Consider the following 16,165-nt stretch of genomic DNA (forward strand, 5'->3'; position numbering starts at 1 on the left):
TTTTAGGTAGGCTATAATAACAGGACATTGATTGTTCCCGGTTCAATCCCCGGCTCCTCTTGGCTTTGTGTCATGATGTCCTTGAGTGAGACACTGAACCCCTTAACTGCTCCTGATGACCAAATTGGTGCCTTTATGGTTACCTCTGTCATAGGCCTACTGTGTGTGAATGAGAGACACACACATCGTAACACTCTTTGGATAAAGGAGCTATAGAAATGTCGACCGTCAGTCAGTAATTGGCAGAGAAGAAATGAGACAGATAAGACCAAATCAAATACAGCAGCCATGGAGACCACTGAACCCACCTGATGCTACATTTAGCTCACTGAGAGGTGAGAACAACCGGTTATAAGGCACTAGATTGATGTGAACTTGTGAAGGTATAGGATGCACCAAAGGAGAGAACATGGGTGAGAAAAAGAAAACAATATGAAGAGCTAGAGGTCAATGGAAGAGTACAGAGATGCTGAGAACCACTAAATACACTTACTGTAACGTTGTTATTGCTACTACTACTAGCTTCTATTTCAAGCCTTATATTTGTTTGAAGTTGCTGACATTTTGTTGTGCTACAAAGAAATATGCAATCGTTTAGTGGTTTCTACATGGTTTACACAAACGTGGAGTGCTGAACTCCAATTGGACCAGATCTACTCATCTGAATGGAGTCAGTTTTTTGGCAGTTAAGATTTTTGGACAATTTGCAGTGCAAAGCCAAATGGATCTTTCCTGTTTAGGCATGTTGCATTCATGTCACCTTGGAGAGATGCAAGAGAATTTCTGACATAATGATAGTCTACTGTCTGATGATGTCACAGTAAACAATTTAGTATAATCCCAGGGGGGTCACATTGCACCTAATTAAAATGTATGATTTTTTAAAATGTTGCTGAACCAATTGTTTAACTTCTATTTTCATTTCATTGTCACCTCCTCACCCCCCATTCTATTAGGAGTGGTAAAAAAATAACTGCTTATATAGCTGATAAGGATAATGAATCATTCAAATAAAACAAACTTTATGGTATTTTTCATATATTATCTTAATTGGACGCCATAATCTCAATTTACAGTTGACGTTGCACGATGAGCGAAAATCTCACATCGCAACTTGTCGTGAGCTTGCAGATAATCTATTTTCTATATTTTTAAACATTTCAAAAAACAGGGTCGCCATGGTTGAAAGTGCCGGTAGGAATGCTGAGGCAAGGTTGAAAGTGTTTAAACACAAGCAATGTATAGAGACATGTTTCACACAGTCATTAATAAGGTTTTATTGTATTTTATTTTAGAACTAGAACTAGAGAACAGAGCAGTTAGTTTTAATATTCAAGCAACAACTGTAGTTTTCTGAGCAACAGTACAGGTGTGGTATAAAAATATGACACATTTTATGCAATTTCAATTTGCCAGCTGATTATGATAAAACAAAAATTATTATAACATCAAATGTTTTCTTTTGGCTCAAAATGGCCATCCCAAATACACAAAGTAGACTTCACAAAGCATTAAGTAACACCAACAGATCCTCATGCCAAGCAGAAAAGTAACATGTAATGGACATGAGATAACGGCGCCTATGTAGGTCAGGATAGAGTAATTGAACCAGGAATATAGAAATATCTGTTACAAAGTGACATGACAATGGAAAAAATATTTTACATGTCATATACATTAAACTCCAGTCGTTAAGACCAAGACTACTGCTGGGACAGTACTCTGGGTCCCCCGGGATTATGAATTTTGTCATTAAAATAGAAAAAAACATGCTTTTTTTCATTATCTATAATGTAAACAGTGATCATAAATAGGGTGCCAGATATTTATCAGCTTTAGAATGATACCCTCTGAACTTAACATTCCAAGTTACTCCAAATTCCACAGCCTTAGCTGTTCCACTTGACAGAAGCTTAAGTGGAAATACTGGCTGTATGCCAAACAAAAAAAAAGTACAGTCTTATCTTAAAATCTTACAATAAATACTATATGAAAGCATATTATTTCTGTTCCCAAATCTCAGTTTTGTCCAAAATATTTGGATATTGCTCAGTACATTCTAACATTGTTACAACTCTTAACAGTTTAAAATAAATTAGAGAGCAAGCCCATAGTGCAAACACAGGTTACAAAAGCTATAGGCACATTGACAAGCTAGGCATTTTGCTGATCCACGTCTCTGCTAATGCAACATTTTCCTACAGCAAGTGGACACATCCCACTTCAACTAAAGGGCGATTTATACTTGTTGCGTGCCGATGTCATACACTTATTATAGCCGATCTACAATCTCACAACGGTACGATACTAGAGCCCGACCAATTTTTGGCACCGATACCGATTAGAGAATACAAATATTGATATATTGGCCAATATTAATATAAAAACAATAATATTTGCAACCTCAAATGTGGTTATCAAACACTTGTAACAAGTTTATTTTCCAAAATGACATCAGTGTAGTGAAACAGTAAACATCACTGGGAATTGAATTATAAATAACTATTAAAACAATATGGGGCCCAGGTCCGATGCATGTAATAGATGTAAACGATCGCCAGCAGACTACATGCACATGTTTTGGTCCTGCCCTAAAATTATCATTGATTTGGTCTGCTGTGTTTGACTCACTTGAGGAGGTGTTGGGTGAACCAATTGACCCTGATCTCCCTCCCCCCTCTCTCCCTTTGCTGTTCCTCGGTATGAATGTGAGTGTCTTTGGTTACTGTTTGTCTTTGTCTATTAATTTTGTTTCGTTTTGATGCATCTTGCATTTGAACATGTCCGTATGTGTGGTATCTGTTTACTTGTGATTTTTGTTGTTCTGTTATGCGGTTTTGTTGTTTTTGTTTTGATTGTTTTTTTGACAGAAAATGACAGACCTCTTTGTACCGTATTTATTACTTGTCACGTTGTTTTAAGTAATAAAGAGATTTGTAAAAAATAAAAGCATAGCTTCCCTGTGAATCTCTGATGTCATCAACATGACTCATGTTAATGATGACATCATGATGATGATGTTAGTCCTGCCCTAATATGGAGGGACGGTGGAACTGAGATTATGAATTCACAAAATGCGACAAATATTCACACACAATGCGAAATGCGATGCAACAACTATTCAGACAGACACACTTAAAAACAAACAAAACAAATGCCCTAATCATGTTAGGGCACTTTCTGCATTATGTTCTGTAAACAAGACGGGGTGACTGGTCTTATGACATGGCTGCCATATGGAGCTCAGCTCACACATCATGTGGACAGTGTATGAGGTCAGTTATTTTATGATGAAGGCCATACGGCCAAAAAATGTTCTGTGGCTGTAAAATGACCGAATAAAAACAGACCTTTTCTGAGTGGGACCCTCTTTTCTTCTATCAGTGTATTATGTCAGTCATATATAACATCAGTCATCTTGATATTTGGACAAAGTTTCAGCCCAATCCGATCTCTATTAACTTTCAGTATTAAATTAAACGTTTAAAATAGTTAAATATTTCAAAATAATATACACATTTATATGTATATAAAACATGTGAAAAATCTGGGATTCACTTCCTTGGCCTACTGGCAGTGTGCACAAGAAGTTTGCGAGAATAGCCCCAGACAGACAGACAGACAGACAGACAACAAAGATCGACAGACAGACCTCTTCTAGATGGCTTATATCTGAGGAGCCACTCATATGGGCGAATATCGGACAATGAAAACACACACTGATATATCTGAAATAGATCTAAGGTAGGTCAATATTGGCTAACCAATATATCGGTTGGGCTCTATACCACTGGTTCTCAATGTTGGGTTCAGGGACCACCAAGGGGTCAAAATGGACCCTAATGGGCCTGTAACTGGGTTAATAAACTGAGACAGTGTAGATTGGGGTTCCAAAGATTTCAAATATTTCCGCTCAGAATTACAGATCTTCAAGGGTCCAATGGACCCCTGGTGGGTCCATTGGACCCTTGAAGATCTGTAATAGCCACTCTCCTTTATAAGATGCAACAGTGTAAAACTAAGCTATTTGGTCAGGGACGTATCCAAGACTGAGAAACTAAAACCAGCCACCAGCCAAATAAATAGTAAATGTGTGTGTAGCCTCTAGCTTCTCTTTATCAAGAACTAGTTGATTTTTGTAAACATACCATATATGACCATTCAAGTGGTTGAATTTTAGACTTTCATTCACTGGCCACAGTGACTGATAAAGTTCCTGAAATTTCAGACATGGCTCTTCTTAATACAATATAACTAGCACATCTGTAGTGGTTGTTGAAGATGGTCTCCCTATACATTGTATGTCCAAGATCTTGCCTGGCCAAACGGGATTCCCTCTTCAATGAGCTGAAGATGTGGGTGATACATTTACAATTTCGTCTCTCTGTCGGGAGAGGACATAAAAAAGGATTGTAGCTTTAAGAGCCATGTCTGAAATTTCAGGAACTTTATCAATTTCGTCTCTCTGTCTCCCGACAGAGAGACGAAATTGTAAATGTATCACCCACATCTTCAGCTCATTGAAGAGGGAATCCCGTTTGGCCAGGCAAGATCTTGGACATACAATGTATAGGGAGACCATCTTCAACAACCACTACAGATGTGCTAGTTATATTGTATTAAGATACCGGGAAATAACCTTTTATTCGTTAAATATCAATTATTTGTAAAACCCATATTTTCCTTGCAAAACGGTTTAAGTTGCAAGTGTATGTAATGGTCCATTAGCCATCAAGGCTGGTTGAGCCTTAGAGTTAAGGTTAAGTCATACTCCGTCGTATGACAAGTGTCGCACGGCAGAAATAGCAGATCTACAAGCTCACAAATCGTTGCGATGCAAGCTTGTAGTTTGGCTATTTTCGCCATGCGACACCATCATACGAAAACGTATGAAATAGGCTTTAGTTTCCTCCACTAGAAACTGATGACCCACTCTTTGTTCCTCTCCATGTGGTTGCCAATGTAAGTGATATGGAATGATGCCAGTGTCTTTAGTTGGGGATATCAGCACTGTTGTTGCGATTGCCATATTTATGATGGATGATAAGCAAGACCAAACCAAGGAAGAAGCAAACGGAGCCCACGGTGATGTAGGCGATGCCCAGGAAGGGATTCTTGCCTCCCATCCAGGAAATGGTGCTCAGAATCATGCGCTTCCGTCCCTCAAAGCTGCGTACGGGATAGTCTGGGTTACAGTTGGTTAAGGATGTCATTGTTCAGATGCCCTGACCTAATCATCCAAGAGGATTTGCTCAGATTTGTTTAGCAAAAAAGGAAAAATAAAAAGGGTGTGACAACCTCTTCTTTCAGAAAAAAGAAAGAAACTTAGGTCTAATAATGAAGTATTAGTAAGCATTTGCGTCACTTGCATACATTTAACTGAAATCACTATACCTGCCCAGTGGGACTTAGTTTCTGCCAACTATGAGCTTTATAATACCGTATCCTATTGATGCAATGGCAACAGAAAATACTGATTTCTGATTGGCTAGCAGGTGTCTGTTAAAATCAGATATCGAGGCACCGCAAACATAATCCTGGTCAAAAGTTGAATCACCGTTCTATATCGATGCTTATGACAGACTATGTGTAACTGTTTATAATAATCTTAAAAACAGTACTAAATAAACAGTAGCAGCAGCTGGACAACAAAGTTGTTACCCATCCTGTTTTTGGCCATGGTATAATGGCTCCCGGGGTGTCCCGATATTTGAAAATAACAGAGGAGAGAACTCCACTCTGGTTCATAGAGTTTTTATCTCCATTATTTTCCAGCATCGGGACGGGTGGGGTAGAAACCATGTATCTCCATATTTCATCTTTTAACGTTTTTTTTGTTCTACTTTGTCGTATGACAGTGCCGCACAAAAGTCATAACTCTTAAAAAAAGGATACTGTAGACAATGTCCAGGGTGTAGTTGCCCCGGGGCAGCGTAGGAATCATGTTGTTTTTCTTCTGGATGATGCGGTAGAGCTTACGGAAGGTTGGCAGAGCGGCTGTTCTCATCCACACAATGAAGTCTTCATTGATGAAGCCGTTATTCTCAGGATCAGAGTCCAGCTCATAGACAGGCCTATGCCAGTTCACTGGCTTCGTCGTACCTGGTTTGAGATTGAGAGTGAACGAGACAAACACAGATAGAACACATGAAGGTTTTGTTCACACTGCAGTCAAAATCCGATTTGTTTCTCAAATACGATCTTTAGGGTGGACTGTCCACGCTGTTATTTGCAAGTGTCATTTTTAGATTTTCACGATTTTTCAAAAATCACTCGGCACTCGGTGCCGCGCTATGAGCTTGTATATCTGCTATTTTTTAAATAGCCAAATACATCTTAGAATGACACCGATGCGTTCCCGGTCTTAATGGATTAAGACATCATCAATCTATCTGCATTGGTTGCTGTGGTAACGGCATAGGCATGTGTAATGCTCATCTTATTATACGCGCTCGTACGATGGTGTTGCTCACCAAAAACAGATCTACAAGCTCATGTAGATCTGCTAGTTTTGGCGAGTGACACTGTCCCACGACCAAGTACAAATCAGGCTTCAATCAGCCTAAATACAAAACAGCACAGACAACAGAAAAACAGCGAGTGGTGCAATAATGGAGGTCTATTATTTCACCCGTCATGACATATCACTCTCTAGTCCGCAGCACCAGACATGAGTGACAGAGGAGGCTGATATACAGTATACAACAATGTCGTGCCACAGTCACAGCAGGCATTTCTCCATTTCTTCTATAATAATGCTTACCGTACGTCATTGTTAAGCGTCGCTTTGAGTTCTGGACAGTTTCTGATATCTAACTTACTTGAGTGGCTAGCTAGAGTGTCCAGACTGAGACAGATTTTAGAAATCTGCTTTGAATCACATTTTCAAACCATATGATTCAAATCTGATTGGTAAAAATGAAGGCTTTTTTCAGCTGTTCAGACTTGATCTGCAAAAAACAATCTGATTCCAATCTGAATAGGCCAATAGGCCGCCAGTCTGAACATCGTCAAAGAGACAGTCTATATGAGCATCTGTGTTCAAGTGTGCATGCGGGAGTGAGGCAGCATCACAGACTGACTGTATGTGAGAGATAAATATTCAGCAGGTGGTTTCTGTGTTTTCACCTTGGAAGACAGCCGTGAGGTTAGGGTTGTTGCCTCCTGGGTTCCTGAACTTGACATGCTTGTCTGTCCACCAGGCGATGCCCTGTTTCATCATTGTAATTGGGATCTTTGTACCGTTGGGGTCGATGTAAAAGAGCTCCAAAGTGTCTGTAAGAAAGAGAGATGGTTCAAAGAGTCTTGTATTTAACTGTATCATGCTCGGGCATGTATTACACTTTGCATGTTTTTACTGTAATTGTATTCGTTATCACACAAAATAACAATTCTACATGATTGTATTTTGATCTTGAAATATTCTATTCTATAATTGAGTTATATAACAAAATAGTATTGTAATAAGCAATAATGTATTTTCTGTATCAGAAGTTCCTTTTATTTTAACTGGGCAATGGGTCTTGAACCATGTCTACCTGTGATCTTGACAGGCTTGTGCTGTCACCCCTGCTGGGATTATTTATTTATTTATAGCAATGCAATATATTTATTCTGTGGTATTATATTGTCATCAATCTTTGTTAGGTTTTATTACAAAATTATTAACGTATTTGAACCTATAATAGATGTAAAAGCAATGCTGGTTTTCTCTGTATGGCACTGGCTGATCTCACCAGCCTTGGAAAACGACTATGTGACCTTGTGCCCGAAAATGTTGCCCATCCTGTAATAAAGCAGAAGATCCCGTTACCATTGAACATGCTATTGGCGATGGCTCCACATGGTGCAATTGGCTTGTTTTCATTGCGTGCATATGGCTCACACTCCTTACTGGGGCTCTGTGAACAGGCAGGATAGAGACAGACTACAGTGAGATGCAAAGACAATTGCAATGTTTCCATTGAGACCACTGCATCACTGTGTTACTGTAGCTGTTTATGATCTGGTCCAGTATATCACTCTTTGCATTACATTATGGAAAATGTTTTGTATTTTTTAAATCTGCATATACCGCATGTAATTTATTTATTATCATGCTCCATGTTTTAGCTTACATAATATGATCGCTGCTATTATTTGACTGTTATTCATGATGAACACATACCATAAGGGATTCCATGTCTCCATTCAACTGGCTGTCATCTCTGGACTTGACATAACGCCGGTGATTCTGGTAGAAGTTGGACAGACCGTAGTACATGAAGACATTGCTCTACGGAGGAAGAGAGATAGAATCAGAGGGATGGAATTAGGCACCCATTCAAAATGCTGATAACTAAACAATAGAGTACAACCCTTATTTACTGTACACTCATCTGAAAACAATTACCTAAAAAGCAAGTGCCTTTCAAAGACATTAAAACAAGATAGGGGGAAATGGGAAACACATTCATAGTGGTAAAAATGTTTTACTGCATCACAAGATGTATTACTTCAAATGGTTGGTCCAGTTGGAAGGGTATTGTGCAGGTACAGGGTCTGCTGCTGTTCCAACTGAAGTTCTGGGAGCAGTTGAAGCAGGGACTGGCCATGTCTACCCCAGTGTAATCAACCTACAAGCACAACATCACATGATTACATTGTATCAATCTACAACCACACACAGTAAAATCCTCAGTGTAAGAGAGGGTACAATTGGAACCAAACGGACGGTTATGGGCCAGGGGCAGTGGTGGCCTAAAGGTTAGAGGAGTGCACTTGTTGTTGGAAGGTTACCGGTTCGATTCCCTGGACCGGCAGGACAAATATGGGAGGGGAAGTGAATGGCCACCACTTCACCCTTGTACAAAGAGTACACTATTGTACTCTTTGTACAAGAGTGTACAAATGGAACCTTATTATGGGCCAGTAACAAGAGGTACAAATGGAACCAAATGGACTGTTATGGGTCCTTTTGGTGCCATTATATTATCACAGTTGAATTGATTTTACAGTGCAAGATCACATGATTCCACTCATGACTGTCATTCAGCCATGAATAATGTCAATAGAAGAGAAGAAAAAGTGTATCCTGGCTGTACAAAGTAAAAAGTTGTAATATAACTTACTGTAGAATGTAACATCATGGGATTATAAAGCCTATATTGTTAATATGTAGCCTATTACATCATATAGTAATCAGTGGTGTAAGTAACTAACTTTTGAGCTATTTCTTTTACTTTACTGGAGTATTTCCAATGTTCAGTACTTTTACTGCATTACATCTAAGCGCCAAATATTATACTCGACTACAATTATTATTACAAGACATTAACCACGTCTTCAGCCCTAAATACGTACGTTTCGGCCATTTACAAGCCGATCTACAAACTGAACTTGTGGATCTGCTATTTTCAAAGGATCTTTTATACATTTCATGCATTTGAAAACTTGTGAAACGGGACATTCTGCATAATGACTACCTTCATTTTGATACCAATACTTTTGTACTTTTACTCAAGTAAATTTTGATTTCCGGGACTTTTACTTGTAACAGAGTATTTCTACATTGCAGCATTGATACTTTTACTTAAATAAAAAAAATGAATTATTTTTTTCTACCACTAGTGTTTAGAATATATGGGATTACATTTGGGAGGATGATACCTCAAACTCCTTAATGTTGTTGGACGTCACATAGAGGCCGATGCCGATGGGGATGAAGATGAGGCCGATGACGAAGAAGGCTGGCATCACGGTGCCCGCCGTGAGGATGGGCTGCCATGCAGGCAGCCTCTGCTGCTTGAAGGCCGTGTTGTCCGGCTTCTTGTTCTTCAGCGTCCCGCCGTGGCCGCCGGGTCCCTGGGTGACAGTGATGTGACCGTCCTCCTCTTTAGCGTTGTAACTGGACGCCATCATGATGATCGATCGATCGTTAGCCTTCTTGTTGTCGGATCGTTCAACTGGCACGTTAACAACAAAGCTCACTTAACTAACCTAAACATCTAAACAAAGCGGCTGATGTAAAAGCCTGCCATCTAGTTGTACTTAAACATATAGAATGGAACGTATGGTTGCTGTAGCTGGCGACAACAAGCAGGAAGTTTACAAGCTGGATTATGCGTGACGTCGTCAGCACGTAGCACATTCTGTTTATATTTATCGTTGAGCTTTTTTTACTGCTCAGTGATCTGATCCGGTCTAGAGCCCGCCTACTGTATGCGGAGAATATGCATAGATATACATGCAAGCACCGTTTCCGTATCCGCTCTTTACCCAGACCGGATCAGCAATGTAGAATGGAGTAATCCCATGAATCCCTGTCTAACTAAGCCTGAATTCACAAGGGGAAAAGCTTTGCGGGGGCCAGTCGCTAGGGGGCCCAATGAGACCTCCTATAATCATGTTCATCCTTCATCCTAAATAAGCAATGATAAGCATTTTTTTAAAATTTTTACCTAAAATACTCAACTTGATTAATAACCCTGTATAAAAATACATTTACAGTAAGTGTTACAGTCATCATCATGGGCCCAGATAGTCATTAAAGTCCAGGGTCTTTTCAAGAAGTTATTGGATCTTTTTTTGTGGACAGTGTGGATCAGATGTTTACTGCAACATGTAGCATGAAGGCCTCTGTCTGAGACTAATTTCTCTTAGCTGCTGTTTGCAATTATAGAAAAATTACGCAAGCTCTTGTCACATCAGAATGAAGTGAAATCTCACAACAATTTCTTAATTTCACTGTGAAAAATGGAGGCAGGATGAGGTGAAAAGGATACCTTCACTCTTTAATATGACCAACAGTCTTCAAAGAATTCCACATAAACTGATGAGTTGGACCATTTTATTGTTAAAAAAACAACTAAAGCACTAAATTAAACATAAACCCCTTTAAACCCCCAAAACACTGGGATTTGATTGGCACATTTCTTTGCACGTTTACACTTTCCCCATAACAAATTTTGCTGACATTCATATCAAATTCCTCATTCTTCCTCCTGTTCTCACGTTCCTCGTTGGCAGTACAGGAATTACACACACACACACACTCATATGTAAGGTTGATTAAGTTCTGCATGATTAGTTTCCATGACCAATCAAGCCCATTTAGTTAGTAACACAGTCATGTGTTGTTGTTGTCTTTTTGTTTTTTTAAACGTTTTGTTCATTCATTTTTGTTTTTTTACATACTCACAAGCAATACAGTCATTACTGAGGCAAATAAACAGAGTAGCCCATCTCCAGTCAAGAAAATGATTACTGTAAGTAACAGGATAGTCATGTGTTTTTTTTTATTGCTTTATTAAGTACATATGGAGTGTGTTACATGTATGATATTTTAAAAAATCGAATTATAAATGTTTAAAACAGTTACAATAGTTTTGGTGTCAACAACGTATGACGTGACACTAATGACAGATGCTTTATTAACCACTTTAACCTGGTGTCCCAATTTTGGGCATGTTAATATACGGTAGGTAAACATTGCATAAGATTTCAGATTTCAGGTGTGTGCATCACATCATCCACTCCTGTCTGGCTCTAACAGCATGTTTCCACGCTTCCACAACCTGAGACAAAAGGATGGTGTCTGGGAAGCAGTCTTCAACATCAGCCATCACCTCCACTTGCTTGCAGTCCATGTAAGCAACCACCGTTTCCTTAACACTGAAGACAAAGAAGACAGTGTGTCAGTGAATGAGAGCACTTCATGAGTTTGGCGTTTTATGTACTTGTAATAATACAAAAAATACAACATAATTAGAATGGAGAAAAACTGCAGCTCAGTGAGATGAAAACCTTCAACAGCTTGATGATGTTACTTTTAATTCAAGGCCTAGCCTGCAAGTCCAAAACAAGGCCATTCCTCTTCCCCCGTCTTGCATTGTGTTTGTTTGAAAGAGCTGTCACCATTACAGAGAAATTGTCTGTCCTCTGGCAAAGCACAACAAAGATCTGTTTGTCTTTCTTTAGCCTAAACTTCGGAGCTGGACAAATGCTGGATCCAGCTGTGAGCTGGGCTCACAACATCTCAGATATACTAAAGGTTTTTTTTTTTTTAACAATCCTGAAATAAAAGTTGTGTCCTCCAGCTCACCTCCAGGTGGGATTGTAGGTTTCTGTGGCATGTGGACTCCCCAGACTCAGCAGGATGAACTCATGCATCTCCAGCAGCCATGTGTCCACGTTCACCTTGGACACAAACCCCTTCATCTGCCTCTCCTCTTCATCGTTCAATGGCTTCTGGTACTCAGCCGAGTGCCCAAAGAATGGCTCCTTTGTTTAGACAGAGAACAACATGCAACTAGAGAATTAGATACCATCACCCATGGATACTACTACTACTACTACTAATGATATTATTATTATTATAATTATTGAGACAGGAAATGGCAGGAGAGAGAGATGGGGAAGGACTCTGATTTGAACCCAGGCCTGCTGTGCAAGGACTGAGCCTTAATGGCATGCGCTCTACCAGGTGAGACACTGGGGCGCTCCAGAAGTATATTTTAGACAGATGGAGCATAGAGCAGTGGTTCTTTAAAGCAATAAGCCCCAAGAGGCTGTGGTTTACAGTGATTTTAAAACATCTATGGGGTGTTGGACGTCATAAAATCAGTGTAAACCACAGGCTCACACATGGCATATTGGTTTTATAAAATGGTTATATACCTGGCAAGGTTTCATAAAATAAACACATAGCAATAAAACAAAATCAATAATATATTGATAACAATTATATTCCGCCAAGCAATATCATCTTCCAACAACACTTATCAGAATGGTTATCAAGCAACACAGAGTACAACAACGGCTTCAAACGCAGCTCAGCTAATCATATTCAAGTACTACTGTAGAACTATCCAAATCTTGACCCCAACTTTACTCCATGAGAGTTAATGAACAGCACCGCCCTCAACCTCAATGCGCTACAGGTAGGGTGGTGTGGTGTGGTCAGAGGTGAGTTTCCCTCCCTCCACCACATACGAGAAGCAATGTTTAGCCAAGACTGAACGGATTATCGAAGACCCTCGCCACAGTCTGTTGACGACGCTACAGCAGCCAGGGCCAGGCAGGCAATACTACTGTATGTATCAACATTTATGTTCCTCTCTCTGTCTAACACTCCTCTGTCTAATGTGTCTTTAGTTTATTAGCCTGTGAGAATTTTAAGATCACAACCAGCTAGATGAGAAACACCAGGCTTACCTTATTGAGGCGCAGCATCATCTGAGATTTCAAGGAGGACAGAAGTTGCCACAGAGAAATGCAGTGTTTCAGACGGCACCTGCCCAGAGCCTGTGGGAATACAACAGCACATCAACTCACTAGATGTGTAAAACAATCCATGTGAAGATCTACATTCATGTATGTGTTTCTAGAGATAGAGGAACACTTTTCAGGGGTTTTAAAGGAACAATTTGGTTCTATAAAAACAACCACAAGCTCCACAGACATAGAACCTCTTCCCCTCCTGACCTTTAGGACATGAGGGTCAATCTGATCTGCCATCTTCAACAGATCCCTGAGGTAATCGACCAGTGACATCATGTGATCTCCAGCAGTCATGGAAAGGAATCCCAGGACCAGCTCCACAACCTTCAGAGCATCACACAGCAAGTCGTAGGATGCCAGCTCTCTGGACAGTGCGTTTCTGGTCAGAGAGCTCAGAGACTCCTGGGGACAACAGGATATCAATATGTCAGCAAATGAATGCCATTACTTTGGGGGGAAACACATTTACATTATGAATGAGTATATATGTATAGACCGACAAGTATTATATTGTATATGTATTGTACGTCTTACTGATGAATTGAGTACAATGGACCACAATGGAAACAAGCCTCTGGGGCCTTTTGTGTTATACTTTTAGCACAACTTTTGACTGTACTGTTAACAATCTTGTTAATAAAGTATTCAATCAATCACTATATTTCTCTCTCAATTTTCTTTTGCATGTTTAATGGATAGCAGTATGTAAACCCGTATTACTAAGTTTCATTCAGTATAAAACTAAAAGTATACATAGTTAAAATAGGTTACGAAGAATAAAGTAAACGCTTACCTGAGGCACCTTTTCTTTAATAGTTTTGAAGATGTTGTCATAGTCTCTCTCTTGTCTGCTGAACACAGTAGGAACTCCCTGTAACAAAGCACAGTGGGGTTTAGGAAGGACAGATCCACAGATGTCTGTAAATATGTTCAGTACATGTAGATTACATTCAATACTTTCATTCCAATTTTAGTTGTCTGACACATGCATCCATGGTGAATTACACTAAAGACAAGGGATATATTTCAAGGCTATAATCTAGATAGATGAAGACACATCTCAGTGTAAAATAATGGTAAATTATAGCTAAAATGTAAGTGTATTTAGCATTAACTGCAAGCAGTACCAAGTGTCATACCACAGGTTATATGGAATAGTGAGGGTTAATATTAATTAAAGATGGACATAGTCAGTGAAGTAAATATTAACACTTTGATGAGTCACTTTTTCTTCATCAGACACTTGTCACACATGTCACAAGGGTTAATAAAAAAAGAAAATCATTATTTGTCTGCGAATGTCCGCCTATTATAACAAGCCCAGAATAGGGACGGTACTGTAGGTCTCAAGCATTTAAGAATCGGTGTAACTCACAGCCCGTGTTATTAAAGGTTTTCCCTGGAGGAAGCGGGTGAGGATCTGTTGCTGGATCTTGGGCAGGTTGTATTCTGTCACGGTCTGTTGGCCGCGCTCCAGGCTGTACTGGCAGTTGGACAGAATGAGAGGCAGCAGGTCTTTCTCCAGCTCGTATCGGATGACGTGCTGCTCTGTCAGGTCTGCCACGGCCACCTTGTAACCACTGGAACATCAGAAGCAAGTCAGGCCTGCAGAATTGAACCCTGTGTCTGCATTGTGAATCACTGAACCTGATCTGACATGTACTGTATACCTGCAGTCCTCCTTGGTGTGATGGTCCACAGCGTAGACCAGCTCGTTGTGCAGTGACACCAGGTGGCTGAGCAGAGCGGTGGCACACAGGCCTGCTCCCTGTCGCCTGGGAAGAAGGTACTGAAGGTCACTGCTCAGGTCCAAATCCTTTCCACAAAACTCCTCTGGGATTTTCATCTCACCTACAAGTCAGGGAGGATGCAGTGGTGAGAAACGTGTTATTGTCTCCGCCAGGCCGAAAGGCATGGCGAGAGAGTATGTTTTACCCCCTGTCCGTCCGTCCGTCCGTCCGTCCGTGTGTGTGTCATTCTGTCTTGTCTGTGTACAGCTAATCTCTGGCACCGCTGGCTTGATCGCAGCGAAACTGTGCACACACAGTCCCTGGATGCCAAAGCCGAACCTCTGCTCCAAATTTTTCACATGGGCCTTTTATAGCGCCACCAGGAGGCCGATTTGTGCAAAACACATTTTTGAACAGTACTCCTACAATTTTTGGCCAAAAATCCCCCAAATCGGTACACAGTATCTCTATAGTCATTTAAAGAAACGTCTCATTTCAGATTTTTCATATTCCATCCTGATTGGCAAAAATTGTCTTTCAAAGTTTGCAGGAGTACTCTGTTTCCAACAAAATGCCTCAAATCATGAACACAGCATGCAATTTCCGTGAAATTTTGCACACACATTCCCATTAGGCCGAGGAAGAAATGCCATTTGAAAATGTTCAAATCAGCCTCATGGTGGCGCTGTAACAGGCCGATTCGTGTTTTTACCTATAACTGCACCGATCAGTGTAAAACTTTGTATGCACACTCGCTAGAGGCCAAGGACAAACCTTTGCCCTGCATTTTTCACATTTGCCTTTTATAGCGCCACCAGGAGGCAGACTTATGTAAACACATTTGTTGATATTAAGCCTTCATATTTGATCCAAATTTCACGCAAATCGGCACACATGATCTCTATAGTCATGTGATCAAGACGGATCTGTTTGATTTTTCATATGCCATCCTGATTGGCTAACATTGACATGTAATGTTTGCAGGAGTGGCCCGTTTTGAACAAAATGCCGCAAATCATGAATGCAGCGTCCGATTACGGTGAAACTTTGAACGCACATTCACACTATGTTGAGGAACAAATGCCACCCTTTTCACAGTGGCCTATTATAGCGCCACCAGGAGGCCATAATAACCTACCTGACCTGGCGGAGACTTGTGCTCCGAGGAGCACTTT

General features: G+C 40.2%; 2 protein-coding genes across 2 annotated transcripts in view; both read right to left on the reverse strand.

Moving 5' to 3' along the window:
• Window positions 1-1,279: 1,279 nt before the first annotated feature.
• Window positions 1,280-10,092, reverse strand: LOC311062687 (cell cycle control protein 50A-like). The gene is made up of 7 exons (XM_084081894.1): window positions 9,649-10,092; window positions 8,496-8,615; window positions 8,168-8,275; window positions 7,814-7,901; window positions 7,129-7,275; window positions 5,896-6,102; window positions 1,280-5,185 (listed from the first exon to the last, which is right to left on the reverse strand). Exons 1-7 carry the CDS (start codon window positions 9,898-9,900, stop codon window positions 4,992-4,994), a joined length of 1,116 nt encoding a protein of 371 aa, XP_083938020.1. The 5' UTR covers window positions 9,901-10,092; the 3' UTR covers window positions 1,280-4,991.
• A 1,220-nt stretch (window positions 10,093-11,312) lies between these two features.
• LOC311062840 (E3 ubiquitin-protein ligase rnf213-alpha-like) overlaps window positions 11,313-16,165 on the reverse strand; it is a gene marked incomplete at its 5' end in the record, with an annotated part of 37,798 nt that continues 32,945 nt past the window's right edge. Inside the window, 7 exons of the mRNA XM_084082059.1 lie at window positions 11,313-11,652; window positions 12,083-12,261; window positions 13,195-13,284; window positions 13,465-13,662; window positions 14,054-14,131; window positions 14,636-14,840; window positions 14,931-15,111. Of these exons, the coding sequence (XP_083938185.1) occupies window positions 11,502-11,652; window positions 12,083-12,261; window positions 13,195-13,284; window positions 13,465-13,662; window positions 14,054-14,131; window positions 14,636-14,840; window positions 14,931-15,111 (1,082 nt within the window). The 3' untranslated portion in view covers window positions 11,313-11,501. The remainder of the gene's footprint in view (window positions 11,653-12,082; window positions 12,262-13,194; window positions 13,285-13,464; window positions 13,663-14,053; window positions 14,132-14,635; window positions 14,841-14,930; window positions 15,112-16,165) is intronic.

The sequence above is a fragment of the Gymnoscopelus microlampas genome (assembly GCF_963454915.1).
Source record: "Gymnoscopelus microlampas genome assembly, chromosome: 16".
Taxonomy (NCBI): domain Eukaryota; kingdom Metazoa; phylum Chordata; class Actinopteri; order Myctophiformes; family Myctophidae; genus Gymnoscopelus; species Gymnoscopelus microlampas.